This window comes from Bactrocera oleae, chromosome 6 (assembly GCF_042242935.1).
Source record: "Bactrocera oleae isolate idBacOlea1 chromosome 6, idBacOlea1, whole genome shotgun sequence".
Lineage (NCBI taxonomy): Eukaryota > Metazoa > Arthropoda > Insecta > Diptera > Tephritidae > Bactrocera > Bactrocera oleae.
The window spans coordinates 5,707,189-5,720,909 of NC_091540.1; the positions used below are offsets into that span (position 1 = coordinate 5,707,189).

General features: G+C 32.1%; 1 protein-coding gene across 21 annotated transcripts in view; it reads left to right on the forward strand.

Annotated features, from left to right (window-relative positions):
• Window positions 1-13,721, forward strand: part of pHCl-1 (pH-sensitive chloride channel 1) — a 117,269-nt gene that overhangs the window by 79,261 nt on the left and 24,287 nt on the right. For 13 of the 21 annotated variants that reach the window (XM_070112253.1, XM_036358111.2, XM_036358107.2 and 10 more), the window contains 8 exons: window positions 525-545; window positions 4,507-4,595; window positions 5,925-5,999; window positions 6,356-6,420; window positions 6,526-6,746; window positions 8,600-8,682; window positions 10,625-10,762; window positions 12,420-12,572. In XM_070112253.1, coding sequence (XP_069968354.1) covers window positions 525-545; window positions 4,507-4,595; window positions 5,925-5,999; window positions 6,356-6,420; window positions 6,526-6,746; window positions 8,600-8,682; window positions 10,625-10,762; window positions 12,420-12,572 — 845 coding nt within the window. The remainder of the gene's footprint in view (window positions 1-524; window positions 546-4,506; window positions 4,596-5,924; window positions 6,000-6,355; window positions 6,421-6,525; window positions 6,747-8,599; window positions 8,683-10,624; window positions 10,763-12,419; window positions 12,573-13,721) is intronic. The other 8 variants (XM_036358116.2, XM_036358127.2, XM_036358112.2 and 5 more) reach the window with 7 other exon arrangements.

Sequence of the window (13,721 nt, forward strand, 5' to 3'; positions counted from 1 at the left end):
TTGACGTTATACGCACACATAAGCACACACTTATGAAGCAAGGCACCACGAGACACAATTTTACAGTTCTTTTAATAATATTTAATATATTCACAATTGTAATTCCATTTTAACTACTTTCTAACGCCTAAATGTGCACTACATACGTCACTCTCAATTCCTTCCACAGACATTTCGTAAGCGGCACAACTTGATTTTACTGTTATTTATTAGTTTTTAGGTACAATTTCATGTTTTTATTTTTTATTTAATTAATTATAAATATTTTATAATTTTTTTTTATAATTAATTTTTTTTTAATAATTATTATGTTTTTTTTACTTTTATTTTATTTTCTTTTAATTCTGGAAACTCTTTTGTAACTTAATGAATTTGCCCTTAAGTATACGCTTTCTACTTAGCCTATAACTATTACCAAAATAAATATATATTTGCGTAGTTTTATAATTAAAATTATTTTAACTGAATATTTCTACAAGTTTTGGTTTTATGTATTTTTTCTTTTGATTTTTTCTTTCTTGCAGTCAAAGCATCGATTGGTCAAAGTAAGTGCGCTATTCCAAAAGCAAAAACAATCAGAAAGTTAGAATTACGCTTAATGTTTTAAGAAAGAACAAATTAATTAAATTAACATAACAACAAATTAATGCTTCAAAATTTTTAGCAAAATTGCGCATTTAACGCCAAATTCAATAACTGAATATAAAAAATTATTTAGTTCACAATTTTAAACCAACGCGACGCTTACAAGCCTACTAAACAAAAATATACCTTTTGTTATAAAAACGTTTAGTTTTGATTCATTTTGGTTAGCGCCTAAATGTAGACTTCATTATATTTACCTTTGTGTTTGTAAACTAACGCCTACATGTAGACTACATTGTCTCCAAAAGTTTTATATAAATTAACGCCTAATTGTAGACTTCATTGTCTGCAAAACTTTTACATAAATTTGCATGTCAAATGTTAGTGTTTATTTTACGGTGTTATGTTAGCTTTTGTTATTAAAAAAAAACAGTTATTTCAAAGCTTAAATAACATATGCAAAACAATATTTGATTTTGCTATATAAAATCCAAAATATACTTTAATCATATATATATACTAAGTAGAGCGAAATTCCATATACATACATACCGGTTAAAGCTTAGAACGGAATTTTGCTAATTGTTTAATAAATATATAGTTTTATGATTAACAGTTTAGAGATATGAATATAGGTGCCGGCTAACTCCGCCCAACAATCTATACTTTTAGACAATATATTTCTTCGATAACTAAGTGTTGTCATTATTGGGCAGAACAGTCATGAATTAATGGAGAGATCGCTCTACGAATAAAAAATTTCTCCCCATGCGCTTTCTTTTCCAAACTCAAATTTTAATCGCTGGAAAAATATAACACTGAAATTAAGATAACATTCTCAAATATATGTATTGAAGATTCATCACATCTAAACGATATCGAAGTGTTGCAGTAGCATTACAATTTAGTTGGACCCAAAAATGTTTCAGCACTTGTTGTACATAGTTCTGGCAACATTGTAAACAGTATTGACATAAATTTGCACTAAGGCTAAAAATTCAAAAAGAAACTTGAGTTTTTATAGAAAGGTTTTTAAAGGAAGGAAACCTGTGTGTGGCAGACTTGTAAACAATAATACGGAATGGTTCGATTAAAGTATAGTATATTTGTTGCCTGTCTGTGTTTTAGCCTTTGAGCTTAACGCCTATATGGCAACTTCAATGCAATATTGCAACATTTTCATTTCAAATTCAATTTCTATGCTATCTGGAATCACATTCACTTTTCTGAAAAACTACACAATATTCTAGTCCCTTAACATCAACCCTAATTGAATGCAGCACCTAACCTGCAAAAAGCAGTTTATATTCAGCAACAAAAATTTCTAAGTCGTTTAAGCTCCTACCTTCAGCAGAAAAAAATAGAATAAACATTTGATGTTTTGCAAATATATTACAAAGGTCTCCAGATGCCCATTATGGATAAGAATGGTGTACAGTTTTAATTTTGTCGAAGTTTTTTAAAATTTAGTCCGTTTCGCAGGCGCTTTCAATGTCTTAGACAATTTTATTTTTATAAAAAGCCAACTTATATGTAAATAAATTGTATATGCCTTTTTATACATAAATTTTTGGCGTTCGTTTCATCGTTACATTACGTTCGTTATATACGAAGTTTTAGCTTTCCAGTGTTCTTCTTGAGTTCTACAAACTTTGCAATTCAAAGTATGTAATATACTTAGGTAATTGTAAACATAAATATATAAACTACAGCTAAATTTCTTGTAACTTAAAATCCAAACACAAACAAAAACAAACAAACGCTGGTATAATTTTAATTGGACGCAGTTCTCATCGTTTCAATGGATGTGGGCGACGTACTTGCGCGCTTAAGTAAGTAGCTGTAGACAATCATAGAATACAATAGCAGCTTTGCAAAACGCTTTTCGATAAAAAAAAGTCTGCAATTAAAATTATATATATTTTTTTTTGCTAAATTGTTTTCACCGCATCACTTTCAAATTATGGCATTCGTTTTTTGTGTTGAAAAATAATTTGAAAGGGTTTTAGAATTTACTAGATAACTATTTCATAATGAAAATTATGTATGTAATGCTAAAGACTAATTTAAACTAGATTCTCGAGTGGGTGATAACCACTACTAGAATGACTTTGGATTAAAACACAGCTGGCTGGTCGCCGTTGAAAAATATCTTTGTAGCGCAATTATAAGACTTGTTTTTGGTTTGAAGGATAAATTCAATGAAAATTTAGTCATATTAATAGAAAGTTAGTTCTAACAGAAAAATAAATGCTATGGAATTATTTTACTATCTTGCGCTCTGCAAGTGCTGGGTAGTTATATTCGCCTAACTTAAACGAATTTTGAATTGAAACTGATGGGTGAAAATTTCACTAAACTTCATTAGTCAGTTTTTCATCAGTTTCAACAGCATTTGTTTCGCCCGAGAAAAAATTTAGTTGTCAGAGCTTTAAAAACATCATGAGTGTGAAAGTTTTACAACAAGATGTCGCTGTAACCACTACCAATATGATAATTCAATTATATGCCTATTTCGTTATAAACAAAACCTTTGATTTGTATATAATTTTGTTTTGGAAGAAGAAAAGAATACGCCTTAGAAGAAAATATCAAACTACAAATTGTTGGTCATATAAAAGCTTTCACTCGACAAAGCTTAGATAAAAGCTTCACCAAATTATAGCCTAATTGTAGGAGTCAAGCCATTTCAGACAACTTCGATTTCTTAAAAGTAAACGGAATCAACAATGTCATAAACAAAGCCTAGGCTCATATATGTCTGTATATATATTTTTTTTTCTTGCAGAATTGAGGAATATTCGCTTAGCAGACATTATAAAAGGTCACAATCTTTTTGATCTTATAAATGTTTTTACTCAACAAAGTTTATGAATAAGCCCTAAAAAAGTATAGCCTAGTTAAAGGAGTCAAACAAATAAGACAATTTCAATATCTTAGAAGTAACGGAAACCTACACCATCATAACCCAAACCTAGACTTTTTATATACATGTATGTATAGCTATATATATATATACATACATTTCGCCTAGATAAATATATACAAATTGATTTTCGTGAAAGTTTCACTGGGCACTGAGGCTTAAGCGCTATGCAAAATCTCGAACAGAAAACCTATAGTGAAGAAGTAGTAAAACAATAAATCCCGCAGCTGAAAATCAATGCATTTTCCCAAACTACATTATTCAGAGTACAAAAACTACTTGCATTGCACTCACTTTCACACACAATAAAATCATTTAAACGCACATCACGCATTTAATTAATTAAGCGCAACCTCAGCAGCGCAGTCGCAAGCTTTTTTCGTTAACAAAAACAACCACAAGTCTAAAGGCAGTACACGTTAAAGAAAGTTCTCAATTCAACTAACAAAACTGCAGACGACCCTAAAAGTAGACTATAGTAATGAAAAGTTTTGCTGAAATGATTTTTAAAAGCGTTTTTTTCATTTCTATTTAATTTTGAGTATACAATATTTTAATGAAATGTAATGCTGACGCACACAAATGTACGCCACAGTTGAGCCATAGCGAACCCGCGCTATTTAATATACCGAACTACTTAAGGGTTTTGTATGCGTGAGGCACATACCGTAGCATTTTACTAGATCAGCTAAAATAAAATTTCATATTTACATTTGCACACATCAAAGCCACATAATAATATGCGCTGTATTTGTAGCTCACTATTAAACTCACATATACATACATATATACATAGAATACATAGCAGCAGTACCTTCTTTGCTTAACTTGCCTCTTTTATATAAAGGAATTTCTACATTTTAGGTTATAAAATTTTAACATTTTTTCAGTGCAACCATTACCTTGAAATTACAGTTATACCGTTTATTTTTTTTTTTCGTTTCAAATTTTGCTCTTTCTCCGCTTCCACTCTCTTTCAACTCTTCTATTCGCAGATTCGACGAGTCCAGCTCGGATAAGGAAATTTTAGACTTGTTGCTGGAAAAGAAACGTTACGATAAACGTCTACTCCCGCCAGTTAACGGTGAGTCCTGCGCAGATATTTGAATTTTACAAGCATATGCAAGTGGTTGTGTGTGTATGTCTGCGTATTTGAATGTCTGTTACTTTGCAGTGCCCGTTTACTCAGCTGGAAAATTGTGCAAACATCATTTTTAGTGCGATATATATGTATGTGTGTGTGTGTGTGAAGTTCCTTTTTAAATTTTTTTCATGTGTGTGTGTGCAAAATCCACAAAAGTGTCTAAAGGCGGATGTGTATGAGAGCCCACTTGTGGGTAACTTGTTGGTTTTGTTGCCACAACCGCAACACATGTAGAAAAATGCGCAACTGTGCAGCACAAATGACCATTGGCGAGCAGTGGTATGGCAAAAATGAAGAATCAAGTTGGAAATTACAGAAAAAAGTAAAAAAAATTACAAAAAAAACAAACGGCAACGTCGGTAGCTGTCAGCTGGAATTGAAGCAAATTTTCGCAGGACGTCAGTGATATGGAAAAATATGTGATATCAGCAAAAAAAAGGTAGAACTGCAGTTTGTCAGCATTTTTATTCTTAGGTTATGTTTGGGTTAGTTATAAATATCAGCTTGCCTTGTTAGGTGAGTTGATTGAGAATAATTGTTTCAAAAAAATTTGTGATATCAAACAGTCAGTTTGTAATATGTGTATGTACCTATATATGTAATAAGGTCTAAGGTGACTAATAGGTAAGCATTCAAACCTCGAAAATATCACAAATGATCAAAAATCCTTTTTGGAACTTAAGAATCCAATATATATGCGAGTAATGAAAAAAATGCAAGGAAGTCCTCTATTCATAGCTTTCTTAATTATCATAACATAATAACAAGGCTGCAGGGCATTCATGGTCACGACAGTAGGGTATACATAACTGGAACGTATCCGGATTTTTATACGGCAAAGCAATATCAACACGACAACGTTAATCAAATTCTGTAGCTCAGAAACTATAATACGCTTCACAGCTGCATTTTTATAGCATAAAAGCGTAAAAAAAATGTATATTGATTATGATTGACCAGTTTATATGGCAGCAAAGTTTTCCAAACAAGTACTTGATTTCGATTGTTCAGTTGAGCTGGCAGGCGCTTCATCAAATGAGCGGCTTCTTCGAGGAAAAAAGACATGTGCAAATTTCAGATCAATATCTCAAAAACTGAGGGACAGACAGACGGTTATTGAAAAAGATTTCCTTTAAAAGGAAGCACCTTTACACACGTTTACTTCTGTGCAGGCTGCTTCAAATTTATAAACATAAAGCAATTCAAAATAATAACTAAACCGAAAATAAATATGTTCAGTCAATATTTATACGCTTTTAAATTTTACAGATGAGGATTTTTGCTGTGGTTTATCTTCACCGGATATGGCCAAAGTTAGCAACTCAAGGAGGCCACATAACCGCGGTTTGTTCCACCGAATTTCACAAAAATATTTTCAAAAAAGCACATTTAGAACTTTTTCAAGCACTTAACTCTTGTGTTGTTGTATTGAAAAGCGCATCGGTTGGATATTTTGTGTTTTTTTAGATTGGCGATTACATGCTGGTTTTACTATTATTTCAGTTATTAGAGGTTATGCTACGTTGACTTATATGATTTGCTGTAACTATGATTAAAATATACAAAAGATTTATGGATTTTCTTTTCAATAGAAATGCAAAATTTTTAACAACTATTTTATTTTGAGCTATAAATTAAAATTTTTGCATACAATTTTTAATATAATACGTTACTTAAAACTAAAAATAATTCCAACACAGGTACTTTAACGGTGAATGTGAATGTGTTGCTGCTCAGCTTGGCCTCACCCGATGAGAGTAGTTTGGTAAGTTTTCGAAGTTTAAATCCAAAAAATTTGTGTTGCAAATTGTGATAAAAATGTAGAAACAGTAGTATATTACCAATCCAACGCCTCTTTCACCACCCACAGAAATACGAAGTCGAATTCTTGCTAAATCAACAGTGGAACGATCCGCGTCTACAATATGGCAACAAATCGCATTATGACTTTTTGAATGCATTACATCATCACGACAGCATCTGGACACCGGACACCTATTTCATTATGCACGGCGACTTTAAGGATCCCATTATACCAATGCATTTCGCTTTAAGAATCTACCGTAACGGGACCATTACGTACGCAATGAGGTGTGTATGGGCGGTATGTGCGTTAAGTACAAAAGTAAAACTTAAACTTACTACGCATTAAATATCGCTCTTTAATAAGAAAAAAAATACGAAATATTTCTATAGTGACATTTTCTCGCTCCGAATGGCGCCTGAATGGCGTCATAAAACGCGCAACAAAATGTTTAAAAAATGCAAATTTCGACACTGCAAGTTTGACTAGGAAAAAAAATGTTATAAAATAAAAACGCATAAGAAAAAAAACAATTTATATATAAAATATGAAAATAATACCTTGTAGCTTGCGCCATTTCATTAGTATGCGCAGTGGGCAAGTGCATGCGCTACGCTTTGCGCTCGCTATGCCACTGGCGCAGCATTGACTCGTCTATTGTTTGCAGCTCGACATTTTTTAGTCACGCATCAGAAAATTTTGAATAAATAATTTCTTTGCGTTTATACATACACCTATATATGTATAGAAATGCAAATGTTGACATTAGTTACAGCTGTCCATTATGGCGTACCTCAACGTTTGTTGTCGTAACATGATGTTGCAAGTTTACGTATTTATAAGTAAGTATGCTTTATAAACGACACGCAGGTTGGTAAACTTTTTGAAGAAAAGTGAATAATTTTCGGATTTTTTTTTAGGAGCGAAATGCTTGTATATATGACTAGGAAAAGTATAAATTCATAAGTTATAAATATTTTTCACAGAATGTTATGGTTTCTCGAAAATGTCGTGGGGTAAAAATTTTTTAAATATCTGCTTAACTGAAAAAACGGGTATACGCCTGAATGCATATGCTTATAATTGGTTTTTTTCACATTAATTTTGCGATTTTTAACCCACTCGGCCTAAGTCTGGTTTTTGTTCGCGAAACAGTTTTTCTTAAAAGCTTTAAGCTCACTTCCATATAACTTGGCTTTACGAATTTTCTTCGGTCGGGCCTTAAAATAAGCAAAAACTAAGCTTAATGTTATGCAGCATTTTTTCTCTCAGAAATAACAGAATTTTTGAATTAGAGCACAAATCGATAATATGTTTTATAAACATATTTGAAAGGCACCATGTCGTATGAGTAACATTTTACCATGAGTGATCACCATTGCAAAACTTAGTAGTAGACCAGAGTAGATAATTTTTTAAAACAAAAATAAAGCATCGGAGACGAAAGAAAAAAAATGAAGGGAAAAATAATTTACATGCGAACTAAGATCGAGAAAAGGATGGGGAGGGGTGTGGTACGAGTCTTTTAGAAAAAAGTTATATGGCCATCTTGTAGGAAAAAATTCAAATAACCAAGTTGTTAGGTTTTTTATTTTTAACTTGTACAAAAAACCAATTTCCTTCACGAATTTTGGTGTAAACTTACTTTTTTATGTGACAAAAAGACTGTATTTTTTTTTTTGTTTAAAATATTTATTTTTATACCTACATAGACCAATCGAGAAAAACGTTAATTTTAAATCAAAAAATCTCAATTCAAAATTCCTTTTTTTTTAATGTGAGTAGGTTTTATGATTGCTGAAATCTCTTCTTTCTGATAGTATTAAAAATATATACATTGCAATGGTAATAAACGCAAAACGAGAAACCACTAAACAGCTAAAAAAAAACTATTTAATCATGCTTTTTTGCTACTACGAAATAATAGTTAGATAAAATAAAAAAATTTTTTTTTAAATATGAAAAAAGATCAATTTTTTTTTATCAGAAAAATCTAGCATTAAATTGACATATAATATTTCGAGATTTAAAAAAATACTAAGTGAAGCAGTTTTTTGTTGAAGCAAAATTAAAACAGAAAAAATATAAATAATAATATATCACCGCATAAATTTACAACACACATTTTATGCATTTACAGACGTCACTTAATCTTATCCTGCCAAGGTAGCCTACACATATTCCCGTTCGATGATCCGAAGTGCTCCTTCTCCATGGAAAGCAGTAAGTAAATATTATTAAATATGCGAAAATAAGCACGCCTATAAAATATAATGAATACTAAAGCGGCAAACAAGCGCAACACAAATTGCACAAATAAACGTTACACATAATAATGAAAACCAATAAAAACATTAACGCGCTCGTCAATGCAATTTTTCATATTTACCACAACAACACACACGCACATGTCAATATTACTTTTTAATGCAAACGGTTGGTGCGTTCAGGTAAAAGCAAGGTATTGTTTGATATTAATTAAAATTAGCGCAGCAATAAATAGTAAATTGCCAGCTTTTGTGTAAAAAGCAAAAACAAAAAAAAAAATAATTGGAAGAAATAAAAAGGGAAAATGGGAAAATAAGCGCAAATAAAGAGCTGGATCAATTGAAAGCAGCATTTAAATGGTGAACTGTGAATGGCAATATAATTCATTTTCACATTTATGCGCTTCCGACAGCGCGCCACGTCAGCTGCGCCCGCACACACCACCTACTTTGCCATCACTCAGCTGAACTCTCATTGTGTGCTGCAGCTTAATAACTACTTTGGCTGAGGGCTGATGAGGCAACAGGCGAATTGCTTTTGTTTGCGCGCGTTGCCAACAGCAAATATTTTTGTCTGTCGCTTTGTTTTTGTTAGGGTATATGGGCGAGCGACCGACACGGATAATAATGCCTGATGTTTGTTCGTCTTCTTTCGCATTTTCTTACTTTTATTTACCGGTTCTGCATTCTGCAGTCGCATCTATTGTTTCGCCGTTCCCATTCAACTGTGTGGGCGCTCGTTCCATTGCTTCGACGTAGGCGCTTATTAATGAATTGTGTTCGTTTATTCGTGATGGTTTTGTAGTTTTCTTTCTTAATGTTAAGCTGAGAGACATTTAATGATTTGTAGTTACTCATACATAATTAAAAATATATAGGTTTTAAAAAAAGTCTAAATCGTGCTGAGTCAATGTCGTTATCCTGTTGTTTTCTTATAATTGGAAATGCCTTTAGTGCTCCAAAATACACTAACGTGCAGCTGCAGAAAAGGAAATTCGCGACATATTTTTGTTCCAGTTAATTTTCATTGCCTAAAGATTTAACCTTCCACCTCACTGTTTTTCTTGTCCAGAAGTATATAAACGTTTGGTCTTAGTATATAAAATATGCAAATTTTTCATATAAAAATAAAAAAAAAACTTCGGTTGTTATAATACCCTTCACAGGTGCATATTTATAGTATAAAAATATATTTTTCTTAATTTTGATCGGTCAGTTTGTATGGCAGCTATATGCTATAGTGGCCCGATATCGACGATTTCAACGACGTGCAGCTTCTTGGCGAGAAAAAGACGTGTGCAAAATTTGAAATCTATATCTCAAAAACTGAGGGCCTTACGTATGTGCAGCCAGAGGTACAGACAGAAGAATGATTAAATCGACTCAACTCATCACGCTGATCATTTATGTATATACTTTATAAAGTCATCAAGATTTCCGTCTGGCCAATTTAGAGTATATTAAGTTCAGGGTAAACGGGGTAAGGGTTGCTTTAGAAAATTTTGTTTGGCAAGTTTTATGTCAACTGGCAGTTAGTAGGAAGAAACCTTGTTGTGTTACTTGGAGAGTGCTACTAATACAATACTTCTCGATTCAAACAGGCTACCCTTTGCCGAATAAAATCCGGTAACATAGAAACGGCTGTCGTGAGAATCGAACTTGCTAATTGTGTACACTTTCTTATTATTTTCAAAGAATTTCAGTGGCATTTTCAATCTCGAAATTATCGTACTAGGCGTGGCAGAGAAAATTAGTGCTCAAATATGTATCTTCAGATCCTATTCCTATTCGAAAAAGATATATTTATATTCTACTTGAAGCCAGCTAATAATGTATTATAAAATATTTATATAGTTATTTGCCACCAGCAATTTACTATCACTTTCTCTACTTCACAGTTTCCTATGAGGAGGCGCAAATCAAGTATGTTTGGAAAAATGACGAAGACACGCTGCGTAAGAGTCCTTCACTAACCACATTAAATGCGTATTTAATAAAAAATCAAACAACACCCTGCGACCAAAATAGTTGGCGAGGTGAGTGAGTCGAGACTAATTATAAAAACCAATATATATGTATGTGTATAACATACATTAATTTTTGTTTAAAGAAAAAGTAGTTGCTGCAAAATTTATACGGCGTTGAAAATAGTTTTTTTTTATAGTGGTGTCTTTATTGTTTCTTTGTTTTTGTCTGTCATAAATATATACAAATATTGGAATTATGCGTTTGAGTGTCCGTTTTGTGTATTAATAATATTTAGTTTTATTATTATTGTTTTTTTTTTCATTATTATAACATAGTTATTAGATTATTTTAAACTTATAGCCAAGAACCGAATATTAGTCAAAAAGAAATATTATTTAAAAAGCTCCTCACCTTTTTGAGAATTTTTAAGATTTGAAGAAAATTTGAAAAAAACTAATTACAGGCCAAAGTGAAGGCCATAAATGTCAAACGCAAGTATCTACGCTGACAGATTTTTGACCGATCATTTGATTGGCTTTCTTACAGGTGGCTGTAGTCTTATGAGACGTCACAAAACTTTCTTTTAACTTTATTATAATGCGTAGTTATTGTTCTTTAGTAGCATCGTGTTGCTCATTGTGGTTGAAGGTTAGGAAATACAATCGATATAGTCGTAAGTCGTTGCAACTTCGCTAGGTTTGCATAAAGTGTGTCTACCGAGATGTTTCAAGCTCAGTTTGGCAAAATCTGTACAGTGGAGAAGAAAGTGTCTAGATGATTCCACCTCGCTCTCTGTCATACAGCTTTGATTTGCGTCTAACAAAACAGCCAGAACATCTACCGTGCGGGAGCTCTTGCGTTCCACTTTGGGTTTTGACCAACGCTTTCTAAGCTCAGAGGATGTCCACAGATCCAACGTTAGACCACTTGTGCCGACTAGTTGGCACTCTGTTGAAATTAAGGCAAGGGTACCCTCCTAGTAGTGGCTCCTCTGCTAATGCTGGCGATTCCGCCGCCTATATCATCGACATCAACATTTGCAGTCGGCTAGTTTCTACCGACTCTCACTAGCTTAACATCCCCTGCTGGTACTAGCCGCGTTTTTCAACGGGTTTTTGCACTGCCTTTGACGCGGGGCATACCTCAACCACCAACCCAAAGTTCACCAAATCCAAAAATTTACTCCTAAACAAAGTCGAAAACAAATCCGTGTATACATATCGAGCGTAAAGGTCACAGGTCAATTAGCATTAAATGCATTTTGTAGACAATAGATAAAATTTATAAAAGGTACAGTAGGTGTCTTATATAATAAATTCTTTACTTTATTTAAAACAAAAAAATATTTTTAAACTTATCGCAGTATTTTGCAGTCTTATTTTTTTTTTTTTTTAGCATATCGCCTTAGTTACTACATTTCATGTTTTCTATATATTATGTGTTTGTAATTGCCGACTTGATTTGTTACATAGTGCTATCATATGCATATACTCTTATTTAGTTATACTATACCATATTGCTAGTTAAAAATGCCTGCGTAACTTGAAGTTAGTAGAAAATTTGCTTGCAATATATATATGAAAAGACAAATAGTCTTGCCCGTTAGTATACTATAATCTCTATTTAACAAGCGTAAACACTATATTAATAAAATCCACTATCCATATAAATATATATGAATGCCAACAACCAACCAACCAATCAAACAACCAAACAACAACGTAGGGAACTACAGCTGTCTTAGGGTCGATTTAATATTTACCAGAGATCGTGCATTCTATTTCACCACCGTTTTTATACCCGGCATTATACTGGTGACGTCATCATTTATAACATTCTGGCTAGAATGGAATGCAGTTCCGGCTAGATCGATGATAGGTAAAAATATAATATTAATAACCACAAACAATCAACAACAAAATTGCCAACAACCAATCACAACTTACTAAGCAGAAACAAAAACTACAAACAACCTTAAAATATCCCATAATTCGCAACCAATTCATAGAAAAATGCAAATAAATAAAACGATATTTTTTTTATTAGCTATGCAACTACAAAACATTTGTTTATTTTTTATAAGGAAACTTTAAACAAATTTTATTTGTATGTAGTATGCCAGCTAACTTTGACATTTGTATGTATATGCAAAATTTGTTTGCTATAATTTTGAATGCTCGAACTGGTTATTTGCTATACATGCTCACCCTTAATTTCAACACAGAACAATTCACCAATGGTTAGTGCTATGTCAGTACAATACGAATAATCGTTTTGATTACATATTGTAGTTTGCGTATTTTATTTTACGATTTAATTGAATTTTCATTATAGTAATTTCATAATTATTGTAATATTTTGAAAAAGTAATTTTCTTAAATTTATTGTTGCGCAATTCATTTAGCAAATACTTCAAACCAATTTATTTGAAAAAAGTAAATATATTAAATTAAAAAACAAAAATATCACCGTCTCCCGAACACAACCAAATATATCCCTGCCTGCTCTACAAACGCTCGTTAGCCATATCTGCATTCTAGCGCTCGCCCAATACCGTTTTTACCTAGAAATGCCTTTTTATTAAGCCTTTGATAATTCATATAAAATTTATTGCAATACATTGCCACTTTTTTTTATTCATTTCTCGCGTGATTTGAAGTAAATGTTGCAACAGATACTTAATTTGCTTGGCAGCATTTAATTATTCACATATATGTAATTTATATACGCTCTTGCTGCTGAGAAAGTAAAATACTTATTTATTGCCATTATGCAACATTTTTATTGAATACATATTTTTCCGCCAGCCTTTTTTAAATTTTCGTAAAAATATTTATTAGTCAAAATGAAATTGTATTTACATAGTGCCTTGCTATTATATTTAGCATTCTCATTTTCACACCAAGTAAAAACGAAAACAATAAAAATATTTGCGTTTTACTGCATGCAAAAAAATCTGTAATTAGAGTAGAAAACACAAAATGTTACTTTTAAAAAATTTGCAAACTCCACATACCCAAAAAATTT